General features: G+C 47.2%; 1 protein-coding gene across 1 annotated transcript in view; it reads right to left on the bottom strand.

Annotated features, from left to right (window-relative positions):
• Nucleotides 1-18,683, bottom strand: part of UNC13A (unc-13 homolog A) — a 161,582-nt gene that overhangs the window by 97,219 nt on the left and 45,680 nt on the right. Inside the window, exons 10-12 of the mRNA XM_077332044.1 lie at nucleotides 12,549-13,352; nucleotides 10,441-10,534; nucleotides 3,519-3,568 (exon numbers count right to left, since the gene is read on the bottom strand). Of these exons, the coding sequence (XP_077188159.1) occupies nucleotides 3,519-3,568; nucleotides 10,441-10,534; nucleotides 12,549-13,352 (948 nt within the window). The remainder of the gene's footprint in view (nucleotides 1-3,518; nucleotides 3,569-10,440; nucleotides 10,535-12,548; nucleotides 13,353-18,683) is intronic.

An 18,683-nucleotide genomic window follows, 5' to 3' on the forward strand; every position in this document is an offset into this window, starting at 1 on the left:
CTGGATTATTATTATTATTATTATTATTATTATTATTATTTGGATTTATATCCCGCCACTCCCCGTAGGCTCGTGGCGGGTCACAGGAGTCCTATCCCCATTAAAATACCCATTAAAAGACTTTAAAACAATCCCAACATGGCGGAACTTATTATTCCCACCCCTGCTATCAGAGCGGCAGGGAGGGTGGGGAGGAGATGCTAAGTCTGGGGGGGGGGGAATGTTGGCACTCATTCGCTGACCCCGGCCTCAACCAAAAACCTGGCGGAAGAGCTCCGTCTTGCAGGCCCTGCGGAAAGCTGGTAAATCCTGCAGGGCCCGCAGCTCACCCGGGAGCTCGTTCCACCAGGTAGGGGCCAGGACCGAAAAGGCCCTGGCCCTGGTCGAGACCAGGCGCGCTTCTCTAAGGCCAGGAACGATCAGGAGATTCTCCCCCGCTGAGCGTAAAGCCCTGCGGGGGATGTAGGGCGGTAGGCGGTCCCTCAGGTATGTGGGTCCCAACCCGCGTATAGCCTTAAAGGTCAAAACCAGAACCTTGAACCTGATCCGGGCAGCAATTGGCAACCAATGCAGGATCTCGGTATCGGTCCATCTTTGCTGGCACTGACAAGGCTGTGGTTTCTCGTGCGTCATTTTGGTGGCGATGATAAGCCACTGAACTGCCACCGATGTGGGAAAAGTGTGCTAATTTTAATTGTGGGGAAGGTAGTTAAGAACTTCAGTAATAATAACAATAAAAAATGCAGCATAAAGAAAAAGGAACTGGTGTGATGGGTTTGTTCCTCACCATGAGGGCAAAATGAAACCAAAGTTCAATTCACATTGAACTGGACTGCTTGCAGAATTCGGCCTCGTTCCTCGTGCGCGTAATGTGAGCCACAGCTCCTGTCTTCGAAAATTTCATTGGCTGAAGATGGTTCTAATGCAGGGGTAGTCAAACTGCGGCCCTCCAGATGTCCATGGACCACAATTCCCAGAAGCCCCTGCCAACGAATGCTGGCAGGGGCTTCTGGGAATTGTGGTCCATGGACATCTGGAGGGCCGCAGTTTGACTACCCCTGTTCTAATGTATCAGAGCAGCCTCACCAGGCATTTCTTGGCTGCTTCATTCCCAAGTGAAATACCAGATGCTCCTATCAACAAACCCAAAGCTGTCTAAGCCCAAAGTCTAGCGGGTGGTAGGTTAGAGTGGATGAGCGATAGGGTAGTGAGTGTCCTACAAAGTGCAGGGGGTTGGACTAGATGACCCAGGAGGTCCCTTCCAACTCTATGATTCTATGATTCTTATCCTTAAAGGTAAAGGTATCCCCTGTGCAAGCACCGAGTCATGTCTGACCCTTGGGGTGACGCCCTCTAGCGTTTTCATGGCAGACTCAATACGGGGTGGTTTGCCAGTGCCTTCCCCAGTCATTACCGTTTACCCCCCAGCAAGCTGGGTACTCATTTTACCAACCTCGGAAGGATGGAAGGCTGAGTCAACCTTGAGCCGGCTGCTGGGATCGAACTCCCAGCCTCATGGGCAGACAGCTTCAGACAGCATTTCTGCCACTTACCACTCTGCGCCACAAGAGGCTCTTATCCTCAGGCCTCTTTTAAAAACATTTTAATGTACTGCCCAAACATCAGCATCTTTCTACATTCATTTATTGACTTACGAACTTTGAAAAAGGCAACCACTTCCCAAGTGTACAATGGTTTTGAGAACTGGAGGTGGTGGTTTCTTTATGCTGCAATTGTGAGGATCTTCAGTTGCCCAGAAAAGCAAACTCTTGACTTTGAAGCAAAAAATTTCATTTATTGAGCAGGAAAGTACACTTATCAAAACGTTGTGGAAACTGGGGCCCAAGATACAAGTCTTGACATATATTTCCCCCCCGCCTCCCATGGGAATCCAGAAAAGTGGAAGACCATCACATAGCCAAAATACTCAAAAGGGATTCGGTTCTAAAATGTGTGTGTGGGGCCTATTATTCATGGACGCTGAAATGGTGGCATGGAGAACGAGGAGGAGGAAGAAGCGAAGCAAACTGATTACGCACGGGATGGAACACAACGGCGGCAAAACCCAGAGTATCCGATTATGCACATGGATACTGTGGAGCCGCTTCTGGTTGCACCCTGGTTCCGGGAAGCTCCACTTTCTTCTGCATCTCACTAACGTGGCTTTTTCTGCAGCATACGTTGACTCTGCGCCTGGTTGCCGCCTGCAGCGTGCATAATTGGTGATTTTAGCCACCGCCATTCCACCCCGAATGCAGACTTTCCACTCCGTGCATAATGGGCCTGGGGGGTGGGGGACGGAGTTGATGGTGAGATGTGGAAGGGTGGGGAGGGGTGGAATGTGGGGAGGGAATGTGAAGGGTTAAAACATAGGCAGAGGAAACAGGCTGCCCCCAGTTCCTACAAGGCTAAATTCTACATAGCTAACTACATAAACATCGCTAAATAATGGCAGAAAGAACTGGATTCTGACATCAATGAGTTTTGTTTGTTCTTCTATCTGCTACTACTGGAGGAGGGAAAGCCCCAAGGTCCTCAATAATTTGTATCAGGGCTGAATTCTAGATTTCAGGGTTTTATACCTCGAATCTCAAATGCAGAAGACCAAACCTGCTTGGATGCCCCATTTTGCCACCGAGATAAAAATTTGCACTGCTTCAAAATCCAATGAATATTCAAAAACTAGTTTTTCCGTGTCAAAAAGTCAGCTTTCCATGTGAATTCTGAAAATGACCACTTGACCGACATCCACACAGCCATTTCCCCTTTGAACTGACTTTTGTGTTGTTTTTTGTTTTGCTCTGGTTTGAAAGGGGATCTGCCTGCAGAATGAACACACTGGTGGAGCAAAAGGGTTTACCAAAGGCATGCTGATCAAATTATTTTGATTATTTTTTCTCCCTCCTCCCTCTAGACGTATGGGTAGGGGGACAGGGGTTTTCCGCCATGTTGTGGACTGTTGGTTTTACTGTATTGGTAGTTTTCTGTCCATTTTAATGGGATTTTAATGGGAGGTTTTAACTGGACATTGTGTAACCCACCACAAGCCTGCTTGGGAGTGTTGGAGAATAAATCTAATAATAGTAATAGTAGTAGTAGTAGTAGTAGTAGTAGTAATAATAATAATAATAATAATAATAAGCTGCTATGCATCAGGTCCTGTTATGTGTCTGCTCCTGTCAAATACTCACTGCTGAATATCAGTTCTTCTCAAATTCTGCCCCTGTATATCAACGGTCAGAGCTTGTCAAGTACTTTTCTAAATGTGAGTATATTTAAAAATCTACAGATACTGGGAAACATCCCACTGGTGCAAAGTGGTTTCAGAACCATGCTAATCTAACATTAAGCATACTTTATTATTTATTGACAGTGGGGGGAAATAAACAGGCACTGTACATACCCCTGTTTTGTAAAAGACAGCTTCCAATCAGCTGCTTAGATTCTTCCAGGAACCCAGTATCTACCTGATTGATTGGCAGTCTAGAAGTGCGCTAGAAACAGATCATGTTACTCACCCTCCTTTAAACCACAGCGATTTGGATTCCCCAGATCCTTCACCTCGGGCCTGAAAGACAGAAATGACCAATGTTACTTCCTGTGCTGATGGAGGCACTGCATCCAGGATTCCAAGGCAGGGTCTCAAATGAGTGAACCAAATCAGTGCTCAATTAGTATTCGTCATATGAACAGTAAGCTGTCGGACCCTGTTCTAGAGTTGTGCGCTTTGGCTTGGTTCGGCAATCACCGAAGCCCGAGGCGCTGCGTAGGAGGCCAGTGCCACAGCACAGAGAGGAGGGGTGGTGACTCTGCCCCTTCTCTCCGTGCCATGGCGCTGGCCTCCCAAGTGCCGCTTCGGGCTTCGGTGATTGCCGGGGAGGCTGAACTGAGCCGAAGCACACACCTCTACCCTGTTCACATGTTCATTGTTCTCATGATCCAGCCACGTGTTGTTCCTTTGACCTGTCTTCTTAGTTGCTATATGATGTTCTCTTGGTCTATTTTTTTGTCTTCTTTTAATTGTGTTGTGGTTTTTTTTAGATTAAGAGCCCTCTTTTTTATTATATATGTTGAGACTATTTCATTCTCTAGATTTTGCTTGGCTGATGCAGCCTTTTAGGAATGTTTGTAGTGTCTAGGCTGTTACGTGTGCTTTTCCGTGGAAATTAGAGCTTGAGAAACTGCAAGGCATGGCACATTGTATAATGATCCAAGATTCAAACTGTGGGGGAGGGGTTATGGTGTGCTTGTAAGCTTGCTTTTCAGTTTCAGCAAGGGAACGGCTTGCTTACATTCCCCGTTTCTCTCAATAAATAAATTACTTGTTGATGACAAGTTTGCTTATTGGGAACTCGACAGAGGCTTGACACAAGCAAAACCATGCACTGACGACAGAAAATACTGACGTTGTAGATCCTATGGCCACCTTTCTTCCCTATTTAGGTCAGCTAGGAAGGAGAGAAGGAGGGAAGATGTCATGGTATAACATGACCTTGTCAGATCTTGGGAGCTAAGTAGAGCTTAGGATGGGAGACCACCCAAAACTCTGCAGAAGAAGACAATAGAAGCCAACCTCTGCTTCTCACTTAGATTCATAGAATCATAGAGTTGGAAGGGACCTCATGGGTCATCTAATCCAACCCGCTGCAGAATGCAGGACACTCACAACCCTATCACTCATCCATGGTAAACTGCCACTCACTTAAGCCTTCAAAGAGTCAGCCTCTCTGTCAGATGGCTATCCAGCCTCTGTTTAGAAATTTCCAAAGATGGAGAACCCACCACCTCCCGAGGAAGCCTGCACTGTAAGTCCCTAGCTGAGGTTGCTATAAGAGATGCAACTTGATGGACCTTATATACAAGAATAGATAATATAAGAAGCACTTTCTCTGCTTCTCTAACCTCTCCCTCTTTCTGAATAATGGGCAAAGGAGTATTTTGGTATCATCACATGAAGATTGTGCAGTGCTCTGCCGGTGGAGACATGCTTCTGCCATAACTATAACACTATTGCTTTTTGGCACTGTATTATCGATGTTTTATCCTGCACACTGCTAACAGTGGGAGTGGGAGAGAAGATCTGAATTACCCAAAGGGACTGAAAAATATAGTGACCTGATAATACACAGGGGATGCTTGTTGAACCATGATGTGCACCTGAGGGTACACGTTTTTGTATACACCCCGTGAAGAGCTCTGCGGTCAACAAATTCTAACCTGCTGATGATCCCCAGCCATAGAGAGGTGTGCCTGGCCTTGAGCAACCTGGTGAAATGAGCTGCCGGCAGAAACAAGGGAGCTCTCAAAGTTCCAAAGGTCCTGCAAAATGGCGCTTTCCCACCAGACATTTGGTTGAGGTTTGGGCTGCACCTCAATTATCCATCTGGGCCCCCAGCTTACCCCCACTCTGAGGGTTACTGGTGGATGGGTACTCCCCTCAACGGGCCATGCCTTTCAGATAGATACTCCCACTCGTTTGCCTGGCTCATTGGTATGTTCATGTCCAGAATGAAGAGGGATTGCAGGAGCCAGGGAAATTGGCTAAAAATTGGTTTTTAGAATTTTATCTACATTTCTATGTCTGCTGTATTTTATTGATGTACCCTGCCCCAAGACCAATTTTGAAGAGGGCCGGGTTAGGAATCTCAAAAATAGATACATAAAACTAATTAAGCATCTGTCTTTATTTCTGCTGCACTCCAAAGGGAAACTAACTGGCTATACAACCAAAAGTATCCTAAGATATTTTCAAGCAGGAAATTCTTGCGTCTAAGTACTTTTTTGATATGGATGTTTCAACACAATGTTTTTGTATGCTACCTTAACAAGGGAGCTTTTGGGAGGTTTTCATCAAAAGCAGAAAAGGTGAAGGAAATATAGATAAGTGGAGGGGAAAATTGGAAAAATAAAGCTTTTGAATAGGAAAGCCTCCTGGAGTTTGGTTACAAAAGCTGCTACAGCCTCTTTGTTTTGAGATTTTGTGGGCTTGCTCCACAGAGCATTAAAAATTAATCCTTTGGCATCTGCTTGCTTAGAGTTGTCAGAGTTTTTCTGTATAATACTTGGGCTAAAAATATACGTAACTTAACCATCTTCCTTTTTACAGACCAGTCTTATGGAGTGCAGAAAAATAGTGCAAAAATTATATAAATTAAACATTCAAAACACATAAGCTAAGTGAACCAAAGACCAACGTTAACAAGTAATGGAAACATGGGCAAAGTGACACATGGATAAGTAAATGAAATGGAACAATTCACATTCATACATGATTTTGAATGTCTCATACTTTGACCTGAAAAATCCCCATTTCAATTGAACTTCTGCCTTGCACGAGTACTGGTTTCTTTTACAAGGGATTCTTTAACAAGAAGCGAATGATCTGAGCTGAGATCATTTCTTGACACGGCTCGTTTGCCAAACAAACGTATCATGTTGGAGGGCAGAAGAAATGTAGATTTTTGTTACTAGCTATAGTTGATCTCTGGATCCTTTAATAAACTGTTCATGGGTGAAGGATACTGCCAACTCCTGACATGGGGAAATACAGTTCTCATAGTCTTTTGAAGAACCACACACAGAATCATAAAATCATAGAGTTGGAAGGGACCTCCTGGGTCATCTAGTCCAACCCCCTGCACTATGCAGGACACGCACATCCCAATCGCTCATCCACTGTCACCTGCAACCCCTTAAGCTTTCACAGCATGCATGCATAAAGGCTAGCCGTGTGCACAAGTGTGTGTGCTGTTGTGATAGATGGGCAGCTGGCCAGTTATCTCCAACAAATGGATCAATGAACATCCAATCCAATCATCAATCAATTAGAGAATTGCAATACAATCAGCAAGTTATTTGGAACAGGCCTAACTTGTAGGGCTGGGTGTAAACTGCAAGGTCCTGGTCATGTGTTCAGCAGTGACATCCGGTGATGGCAGAACAGGAACTGCTGTTGTTGCCATCTTGTTCCCTCTGACTCACCTGAGTCTTTTTTGTTTTCAATGGGAACACCCATTTCCTCTTGCACAGGAAAAAGGAGATCAGGGCTTTGTCCCCAGTCAGTCTGTCTTTGTCTGTGGCAGGCAGTCTCAGAGTCTGGCGGACTGCATGTCCTCCATTTTATAGCAGCATGGAAGAACTGTTTCCCGCCCCCCATAAGTTACTTAGGTTTATGGAGCCCTGATTGGCAAGGCTGATCAATCAGTGAGTAAGATATATCTGTATGCATATCTGAGGAAGTAAACTTTATTGTTCTTAAGCCTCCTTATTCCTGTGCCTTGTTCAAGCTATGGTTGAAGGATCCAGGGTAAAGCATAACTGCTCTCTCCCTGGGTGTGCAACAGAAGTGGAGTCTTAACCAGTGGGAAGGGACACTGGACCTCTTTTTATTCTTTGGTGACTTCTGCCAGCACTTCCAGATGGGTTTGCGATGTGCAAAAGGTTTTTTGGGGGACCACAGCCAGATTCTCAACGTTTTGGTAGTAGAGGATACAATCTGGTGTGGGTTTAACTCCCCAATACAGAGGGATATTATTATTACCTTGGTTTATACTTTTACTTCCACCTTTTGACTGTGGAGGAATCCGTGAAATATTTTTCAGGTTTCGAGGAATCCTCAAAGAGGTGACCTGCCCCTCCAGAGAAGTGAGCATGGAAGTAAGATGTGGAAGCCATCCATCCACCCACCCACCCACCAACCCACCAACCAACAAGACTAGGCCTGTAGAGCAACAGGGGAAGGGAGCTCCAGTGATGTCCAGTGGTGTCAGTGGCCATGAAGAGCTCTTGTAAGCCCTGACCTAGTGCATCGTTTAAATTGATATAAAAAGGTAAAGGTATCCCCTGTGCAAGCACCAAGTCATGTCTGACCCTTGGGGTGACGCCCTCCAGCGTTTTCTTGGCAGACTCAATACGGGGTGGTTTGCCAGTGCCTTCCCCAGTCATTACCGTTTACCCCCCAGCAAGCTGGGTACTCATTTTACCGACCTCGGAAGGATGGAAGGCTGAGTCAACCTTGAGCCGGCTGCTGGGATTGAACTCCCAGCCTCATGGGCAAAGCTTTCAGACAGCTGCCTTTCCATTCTGCGCCACAAGAGGCTCTTTAAATTGGTATAAGGCCTACCAAATTTTTTTTTTCTTCAACGTGAGGCCTTCCAAGGGACCTATAGGTTCTGTTGGGTGCCAGAGTCTCTTCTGGTCATATACTAGTTTTTTTTCCCCCATTGCCAACCAGAGGCAGCCCTTTCACCTTCCTCCCCTAAAACAGAAGTTGCAACATGACACCAACTCCAATACCAACTAATCTACCAAAGATAGATTCAGGTGGGTAGCTGTGTTGGTCTGAAGCAGCCTCTAGAAGAGGAGGTTGAGAGGGGACATGATTACTCTCTTTAAGTATTTGAAAAGTTGTCACTTGGAGGATGTCAGAGAGTGAATCACGTTGGAAGCAGAGGATAAGACCCACAGTAATATGTTTAAACCACATATTGAATGGTACCGGCTAGATAGCAGGAAAAAGTCTGAGTAGTTCAACAGGGAAATGGGCTGTCTCAGGAGGTGGTGAGCTCCCCCGCACTAGTAGTCTTCAAGCAGCTGGACGGATACTTTTGGATGTTTTAGGTTGATCCTACATTGAGTAGGGGGTGGGATTAGGTGGCCTGCATGGGTCCTTTCAACTCTATGTCTATGATTTGAACAAAGTTTGAGTTAAGTGGCAACGTTATACTTTTACACGATTTTTTGTGATTTATAAACTGTTGTGAGTCTCCCTGTGCAGCCTGGGAAAGGGTGGCATAGAAATTAGAAAATAATTTTTTTAAGAATAGAAGGGGATTAAGCAGATTCATGGAGACATTTCTATTGATGACTACTAACCATGGTGACTAAAAGGAATCTCAACATTCAGAGGCAGTAAACTTCGAAACAACAGTACCAGAAGAGAATGTCTGGGGAAGGCCTCAGGCTCTGTCCCCTATTATTGAAGAAGAAGAAGAAGAGTTGGTTCTTATATGCCGCTTTTCCCTACCCGAAGGAGTCTCAAAGCGGCTTACAGTCGCCTTCCCATTCCTCTCCCCATAACAGACACCTTGTGGGGTGGGTGAGGCTGAGAGAACTCTGATATTACTGCTCGGTCAGAACAGCTCTATCAGTGCCTTCCAGAAGAACTTGTTGGCCCCTGTGTGACTAGATGGTTTGATCCAGCTGTGTTTATGTCCTTATAAAACAAAATAGGAACCATTATCCCCATTACACATAGAATAATAGAATCATGGAGTTGGAAGTGACCTCCAGGGTCATCTAACCTAACACCCTGCACAATGCAGGCACTCACAACTATTTGCCTACCCACAGTGACCCCAATTTCATGCCCAAATGATCCCCCCCCACACCAAAAATCTTCAAAATCCAGCTTGGCCTAGAGGAAATTTACCTGTCATCTCACATCTTACACTCCTGACACATGTACTGCTCTGTACAAAAACTGGAGATTAAAATATGAACAACAGCGGATTCTTGACCTATTGTTTGTGCTGTGGAAACAAGGGCCCATTCTGCACACATAGGATAATCCACTTTCAATGTGCTTTTGCAGCTGGATTTTCCTGCACAGAACAGGATAATCTACTTCTAAAGTGCATTGAAAGTGCATTATCCAATGTGTGCAGAATGGGCCAAGGTCTCTGGTAACTGCAAACTTGAAGACCCAAGGGGAACATCTCTTTGAAATACTGGAAGCAACTCAAATTTCCACTGAATTTTTAGGCCTTGCTATCCTTGGGAAAAACTACAGACAATCCGGTAAAGGAAGAGCATTGCTTACCTGCACTCATGCCGCGATGTGGACTGAGCAAAACTGGTGGAAATGATGAACAACTGAAAAATGGCATAAAGAAGCACCCAGGATGGGTCATTTTGGAGCCAAAAGAAAATTGGAACAGAACAAAACAAAACAAAAAGATGGTAGGTGTGGTCTAAAAATAAAACAAAACAAAATTACATTCAGCCAACTCAAGTAATTGGAGAAGAAGGGCAGGGGGTGGGTGGTGGCAGAGATGTAGCAGAAGACAAACTTGAGACACCACTAGAAAAAGACACGGAGGGACATGTCTGAGATTGGGAGCTACAGGGGGGTCCAAAGCTGGGCTAGCAGAATTTCCTCCATTGTGGAGCTACAGCTGTAGAGGGGCACTTTCAATTCTTGGCTTTCGGTCTGCCATGAAAAGCACTGGACCCTTGCTAGAAAAAACAGCCAATGACTCCTATTATGTGGAAGTGTGTTGATGAAAGTCCCTGCACTATCTTGTTCGGATCCTGATCTGGATGGCCCAAGCTAGCCTGATTTTGTCAAACCCCAGAAGCTGGGCAGAGTCAGCTGTGGTATGGGAGACCTCCCAAGATGGCTGGCATAAGGCGTCAGTGGGGCAGAAGGGGACAACTTGCCTCTTGAAGCTGCATGGTGATTTTGTTGAACGCTCGTAACCAGTTGGCTTTCGCCCGCGCTTTAGGGTCCACTATGATCTCTGGCTCTCTCTCCCTGTAATCAGAACATGGAAGGAGGGGGTCACAGTCAGCTCCTAGACTTCCATCAGAAAAGTGCTACTAACTTGGAATCCACACCATATACCAACATGTAGAGCAGGGGTAGTCAAACTGCGGCCCTCCAGATGTCCATGGACTACAATGCCCAGGAGCCCCCTGCCAGCGAACGCTGGCAGGGTGCTCCTGGGAATTGTAGTCCATGGACATCTGGAGGGCCGCAGTTTGACTACCCCTGATGTAGAGAATCGAATCCAAGATTAGCCCCACCCTCGTCCTGCAAAACTACACCAGCAGGTGTCTATCAGCCTGAGATATTGCCTCTGAAGACATCCCCATGGGGTTTGGTGGTATTTACCCCAAGTCAGGAATGTAGCTTGAAGCAATCCGGGAGCTTTAAATAAACCTGTGCTTCCTCAGGAACCATCCACACTGAACAGTCTGGGCTTTACTTTGGCATAACAGTGTCTTCGATGTGGATTATACCCAAGAAAGCACACATAATGAGGGTTTTCTACATTGGGGAGGTTGTTAGAAAAAGAAGGACAGAAATCAATATTCTTTGTCCTTGTAATGAAGTTCAGGAGTGGCCAAACAGGCTCCCAAGACGTCCATGGACTGTTGTTTAGTTTAGTTTATTTGATTTATTTCCCACCACTCCGTTACAGCTCCTGGCGGGTTACAGCAACTGGGTAGACCTCATAAAACCCCAATTAAACCCCCAATTAAAAATCCCAGTATAAAACACACACAGTAAACAGCTCACAAAAGATGCATGGCGGAAAAAAACAATATCCTCAAAACCCTGAGGGCCTTTTCGCACAGGGATCTTTGTTGCAAATTGTTTGCGGAATGAAAAATCGCCATTTAAAATAGTGGAATTCGTCGTTATGCATACCTGCCTTTGTAGTGGAATCAGTTGCGTTTTTTAGCGTTTCCCACAGGCTTCCGGTCTCGGCAGAAATCGCTAGAAAGGAAGCGCTATTGCCAAGCTCGTCCCGCCCCTGGCCGTCAAGCAGCCAATGGGCAGCCGTTAGCATGCTCCCAAACAGCCCCTTTCCCTTTAAGAAAGGTTTAAAAAAAAAAAAAACGACCCATAGCAACGAATCTAGGTAGATTCGTTGCTACGGAGAGACCCATCCAGCTGCCTAATGTGAGCTGTCGTTTGATTGTATGATCGTTTGCACGCTGCCTCGAGTGATAAAAAAAAAAATCCCCCCCCCCTCTCACGGGCCCGATTTTCGGCTGAATTTATTTGTAAAAAATAAAGGGACTTTATTTCAGCAAACGGGCTTTTCAGTGGTTTGTGCTTAGTGACTAAAGGTGAAGGACTGAAGCCAGGGAAGCCTCTAAACAGAAAGAGGCTCGCCGGTGTGTTTATCCCCGCTCGCTCGGAGAAAAAAAAATGGCGATCGCTTCGCCGGAAGTTTGGAGGAGAGAGCCAGGGGGAGGGACTTTGAAGAACCAGCAACAATGGTAACGCACAGGTCTTTAGCGCTACTGTTGCAGATTGGTTGCAGGAGTGTATCGCTATCCGGAGGGTGAATCCACTTTTCTGGATTCCCCTGAAAGCGCCACAACGAAGCACTTTTTGCTGATTGGTTTCAGGATTGTTGCAGATTGTCTACGACGTCGTGGGTTATGGCAAATTAGTAGCGTTTCCAAATAGCAACCATTCTGCTACTTTGAAGCCGTGCGAAATGGCCCTCAGTTCATCCCAGTAACACCAAAGGAGTAGGAGAGAGAAGGGTGCAGATGTTACTAGCAACCGTCCGATCTTGGACTGCAAGTACCATGAGGCCCGGCCAGCATCTGGAGCCCCACAAGTTGGCCACCCCTGGTGTAGTTCAAGAAAGCACGGCCTCTATTTAGGGAAATGTCCTTCTGCATGCGGTCAGAGGCACTTAGTCCAAGGTGGCCAACTTCTGGAGACTGAAAAGGTAATCCCCACCCAGCACGTGTTCTACAGGCGCATGGCACCAAGCACCGAGACAAAAACTGGCAGGCCTTACCTCTCCTCTGTTTTGGGGGGTTCTTCCTCTTGCTCTTTTTCCTTGGCCACCGTCTCTTCCACGGGGAGCTCCTCCTGGGGAACAGGGAGAACTTCATCCCCCTTTTCCCCTTTCTGTTCCTGCAAGGGCTGGGGCTTCTGTTGCGCCTGCTGCGGCAGCGGCAGCTGCGGTGACGGCTGCACTTTGGGGTGCAATGGCGGTTGCTGCTTTAGCTGCGCCTGCAGGGGCTGCTGCTTTAGTTGTGCCTGGGCGGGCAACTGAGCTTGTGGCGGCTTCTGCTGCTGCTGCTGCTGCGTTTGGGGCGGCTTCTGCTGCGGCGGTGGCTTCGGTTGCACCGGGGCCGGCGGCTGCACTTGCTGCGCCTTCTGCAGCGGCACCTGCTGCTTGAGTTGCACCGGCTGTGGGGCTGGTGGCTGAGCTTGCGGCGGCTTCTGGGGCGGCAACTGCGCCTGTTGTGGCTTCTGCTGCTGTGCTTGCACCTGTGGGGGCTTCTGCTGGGGCGGAGAGACCTGCGGCGTCTCCTGCAGCGGGGCTTCGGGGACCTCATCCTCGGGGTAGTACTCCTCGTTGTCGCTGTATTCGTCGCTGAATTTGTCCTCCTCCAAAGAGATGTCCTCCTCCTCCTCCTCGTCCCAGTCTTTGTGGTAACTCACCGAGCTGTGGCAGGAGTGATAGGAGTCCCCGTCCCGCTCGTCCAACTCCGAGCCTTGTAGACTAATGTCTTCAGGGTCAAAGTCGTCGCTAAGTTGGGAACTCCCCTGGCTCAGCTCGGCTGACGAGGCGTACCGGCTGCTCCCCGTGGGGCTGCAGTGGTGGGATAGGGATGGGGGGGGGGAGGGACCGAGAAAGCAAGAGGAAGAGGAAGAGACACACGCAGAGGCTTATGAAAGAGCCTAAGCACTCAAGGCCCACCTCTGAGGCAGCCTACTGTGGTTTCCCCAAATGGCTGGCTGAGGCACTGTAGTTGCCTCAGCCTTTGAAGAGAGGCTCTCCTCCCCCTGTCCCACTCTTATGGTTCTCTAGTTTGGGAAACTTGTGGAATGGAGGCCTCATGGGGACACGCATGCTGTCAGACCACGTGCTCAATGAACAGAAACCATTTCTCATCCTGGTTTCAACCGCTATGGTCACGAGGAACCTATGCGTTCAGAAAGTGCGTGGCTGTTTCTTGAGGAAAGTTCATTAGAATCTGTGAGTTCCAAGAGTCAATATGCATTGAAACTGGTTTGGAACTGCACTTGTGGACATCCCCTTGACTCTAGGGCTGTGTTTATGTGGGTAGGATGCTTGAGTAAGGCAGAATCGCCACAGCAGTGGCATCAGTGCTTCAAGGAGGGGAGAAACACCCAACGGTGCTGTTTAGGAAGCAGAGAGTGACCATCATGCAAAAAGCTGCTGCCGACCCCCAGTCTGTGGAAATTTGACACACAATGGGCAGGTGGGGTGTGAGGCGCCAGGCATGCCACCACACACATGATGGCCTTGGTATTGAGCAGGGGTGGCCGAAAGGTGGCTCTCCAGATGTTCATGGACTACAAATCCCATAAGCCCCTGCCAGCAGCATGCCTGGCAACCGATGGGAGTTGGAGGTGGGGACATGAGGGCATCACTGTTGGTGACATCATGACGTCACTTCTGGGGGAAGTGAGGTCAGTCGTCTCTAGAAGTCATTGGAAATTATGGGGAAAAAACCACAGAGCTTTCAGCGATTCCTAGAGAGGAATGGTGTTACTTCCAGGTTTCTCTTGGATGGGATGTCATGCTGTCAACCTTTGGTTGATTTTTCTTCTACTGTCAGTCAGTCAGTAACCTTTTATTGGCATAAATTTCTTCTACTGTCAACCAGAGTGGCCACAGGAAACGAGATATGGAGGTTTGCAGCCCTCTGAGAGGAGACTAAATTTTTACAATGGTCTGGTTCAACTCACATATCCTCCTTCCAATGGGGTATCTTTCTGTGAACCAGTTTGTTTTTTGCATTTATTTCTCCTTTCTTGGCACCTATTTTTGTCATGGTTGTTATAATTAAGCCATTTTAGGTTGCTCCTTTTGGCATGTCGGGTTAATTACTGTCCCATTTTCATGGCTGCCGATATCAGATTTCGATTTTAATACTGCTCTTGGTTGTGCTAGCCTGTAGTTTTCCAGGAGAAATCAAAGGGAGCATTGTTGTTTTGCATAAGGAACTTGCACCCATAAGGTATTATGGCAGCCTTTGGCTTTGGTGGCTTTACGGAAGGATGGCGCAAAGTCATGGAAAGATACACCTGATGGTATCAACAGGGAACCTCCCTGTTCAGAGACATTATTCTGCTGGATACCGGCGGTTGGGGGGCAAAATGAGGGAAGCTTTGACGTCCATGTTCTATTGGTACATTTCCCAGGGGTACCTGGGAAACGGGAAACAGGATGGTAAAATGGGCTCCCGGTGGGCTCTTATTATGCCTCTTACGTTCATGGGCTGAATGTGTTTATGTAATAGACAATTCTGTTGGCTAGAGAGACAAGAAATAATTTAATAAAACCATCCAGAACCCTTCCCCCCCTGGGAAGATATGGTTGTTTGTGCTGGCCTTGTTTCAGGGCTTTAAAACATCAGCACAGCACATAAAACTACGCCAGTGACCAATTGATCTCCTTGCCAGAAGCCTGCATGAAGTGACGGCCTGAGGCGCAGCAAGAGAGCCTGAGGGGATGGGTGGGGGGGCCACCCTATCTTGAGAATTAGAAGGTTTCTATACAGGGCTTTTCACAACCTGAAGGAGGCTCATGGTGGCTTACAATTAAATCGCCGCCTCGTTGATCACCGAAGCCCAAGGCGGCATGTAGGAGGCCAGCGCCAGCGCCCTCCCAGAAATCCCTCAATGTGTTCTCCTCATGGGCCTGTTTGTGGTCTTTGGCCATGCCAAAGCGCAGAGCCCTGCTTACAATTGCCTTCTCTTCCTGTCCCCACAACAGACACCCTGAGAGGTAGATGGGGCTGAGAGAGCCCTGACAGAACTGCTGTGCGAACAGATTTAAGAGAACTGTGACTGGTCGAAGATCACCCAGCTGGCTGCATGTGAAGGAGTGGGGAACTGAACTTGGCTCTTCGGATTAGAAGCTGCTGCTTTTAATCACTACACCAATCTGGCACTTGGGGAGGGGGAGGGGACACTGCTTCTTTATTTTCTCAGCTTCCTGCCCCCCAAGATTCTGGACAGTGTGGGAAAGAACTCTTTTAAATAAATTCAGCAGGTCTTTCTTGCCTGCAGGATAGCCCAGTGGCACCTTTACCCATTTCTCTCCCCTACTCTCTCTATGGGACAAATAGAAGAAGAAGAAGAAGAAGAAGAAGAAGAGTTGGTTCTTATATGCCGCTTTTCTCTACCCAAAGGAGGCTCAAAGCGGCTTACCATTCCTCTCCCCACAACAGACACCCTGTGGGGTGGGTGAGGCTGAGAGAGCCCTGATATCACTGCCTGGTCAGAACAGTTTTATCAGTGCCGTGGCCAGCCCAAGGTCACCCAGCTGGCTGCATGTGGGGGAGCGCAGAATCGAACCTGGCATGCCAGATTAGAAGTCCGCACTCCTAACCACTACACCAAACTGTCATAGGGAATGCCTCTGCCAGTTGCACACAGGGAACAGTGTATTCTGGGTGGTGGCCCCATTATTCTCCGTCGCTCAGGATGGGATGAGGTGAATGGTGGTGCAAAGTCACATGTTCTGGTCATGACGATTCAGTGATCTGTCTGTATTTGTGTTTCATTTATCCATGTGTTAACGTGCCATTTAGTCACTTTCACTGTGCTTGACCAAGGAATGGGGTCTGTTGGGAAACAGCTTAAGGGTTTTGTTGTTTTAACTTTCCCACCCCGGGGAAAGCTTGCTGTATTCAAAGGGACCAAGCCCTATGAAGATAGGTTGAGGGACTTGGGAATGTTCAGCCTGGAGAAAAGGAGGTTGAGAGGGGACATGATAGCCCTCTTTAAGTATTTGAAAGGTTGTCACTTGGAGGAGGGCAGGATGCTGTTCCCATTGGCTGCAGAGGAGAGGACACGCAGTAATGGGTTTAAACTACAAGTACAACAATATAGGCTAGATATCAGGAAAAAGTTTTTCACAGTCAGAGTAGTTCAGCAGTGGAATAGGCTGCCTAAGGAGGTGGTGAGCTCCCCCTCACTAGCAGTCTTCAAGCAAAGGTTGGATACACAATTTTCTTGGATGCTTTAGGATGCTTAGGGCTAATCCTGCGTTGAGCAGGGGGTTGGACTAGATGGCCTGTGTGGCCCCTTCCAACTCTATGATTCTATGATTCTATATGTCCAAAGTGTCTCCTTTGAGTCTCCTGGTTCTCTCCTGACCTTGGCCAGCTGGGACTGGGGTTTTGATATGTCTTGGGCAGTTTGTTTTATCGCTTTCAATTTGGCAAGCTTGCTGCGTGGAAACATTGACTTATAGCACTTGCCGTTTTGAACACCCAAGGGTGCCTGGAGCACCAAGGGCTTTGGGGCAGTAGAGGGCTAAAAATTGAAATAATAAATAAATCGTTTTGGCAAAGAGCATCATGCACCTGTTTCCCTAATTCTTTCAGTAAAGAGATTTCTTCAACAAACAGTCTGCTTATTGGGAAAGTCGACTGGGCACTGACAGGTGGGAAGGAATACCAGTTTCTTTTCTACGTCATTGCCAGGTGGATGTCGTAAGTCTTAGTAGACCAGACACTGAACATGAGTCAACAGTGTGACTCGGTAGCTAAAAAGACAAATGGGATTTTGGGCCGTATCAAACGGAGTATCGTGTCCAGATCACGGGAGGTGATAGTACCTCTTTACTCAGCTCTGGTTCGGCCTCTCTTGGAGTACTGTGTTCAGTTTTGGGCACCCCAGTTGAAGAGGAATGCAGACAAACTGGAGCGTGTCCAGAGGAGGGCAACAAAGATGGTGAGGGGTTTGGAGACCAAGACGTATGAGGAAAGGGTGGGGGAGCTTGGTCTGTTTAGCCTGGAGAGGAGATGACTGAGAGGGGATCTGATAACCATCTTCAAGTATTTAAAAGGCTGCCATGTAGAGGATGGAGCAGAGTTGTTCTCTCTTGCCCCAGAGGGACAGACCAGAACGAATGGAATTAAATTAATGCAAAAGAAATTCTGTCTAAACATCCGGAAGAAGTTCCTGACGGTTAGAGCAGTTTCTCAGTGGAACAGGCTTCCTCGGGAGGTGGTGGGTTCTCCATCTTTGGAGATTTTTAAATAGAGGCTGGGTAGCCATTTGATGGAGAGGCTGATTCTGTGAAAGCTTAAGGGGGTGGCAGGTGACAGTGGATGAGCAATAGGGCTGTGAGTGTCCTGCATAGTGCATGGGGTTGGATTAGATGGCCCATGAAGTCCCTTCCAACTCTATTATTCTATGATTCTATTATCTCTATCCTGGCTTTGAATAATGCCTTGGTTATTGCTCACTGTGGTTTCCAATTTCCAATTAGATGCTTTGGTTTGTTCTCGTTTGGGCAGAAATGTAAGATCGTAAGAAATGTAAGAAATGTAAGTCAATGCACAAATGATCCTTCTAAGTGGGCCATTGTGCTGGATCTAGGAGACTGACTATGGCCACCCCAGATGCCACATCTGCCCCCCCCCATCTGCGGGCAACATAGAAGCAAAAGTAGAGACCTCAGTGGTGGCCCACCCTTCCGGAGGTGGCACTAACATCGGATCTCATTCAGAGGTTGTTGACCAGAGACTGGACTCCATATGTGGCTGGGCATGGAGCCAAATATGAATCTTTTACATAAAATCTTCATTGAGGCATATTAAGAAGGAAGGTGCAAAACAGGGAATAACCAGCCTGAACGGAACGGAAGGCAAAGATCGTGAGAGAGCTGATGAGGATCGTAGCCATGCTTGATGGAAAGGGATATTGCAAAGGTTGCTGGGAATCCTAGTGTGATCCATGCACAGCTGTATGCCAGTTCAGTGAAATAATTGTGCAGGGTGCTCTGAGCAAATGTATGGTTTAGGGATTTTCCATATTCTTGTTTTCCTCATTTGTAAATTCCTGTTTCTTCAAGGAGGTATATGTGTGCGTTCATATTCTGCACATATTTTGCTCCCTCTAGTGGTCAATTCTATATAACATCAGTTTATGTCCAGAA

The sequence above is a fragment of the Paroedura picta genome, chromosome 4, assembly GCF_049243985.1.
Source record: "Paroedura picta isolate Pp20150507F chromosome 4, Ppicta_v3.0, whole genome shotgun sequence".
Lineage (NCBI taxonomy): Eukaryota > Metazoa > Chordata > Lepidosauria > Squamata > Gekkonidae > Paroedura > Paroedura picta.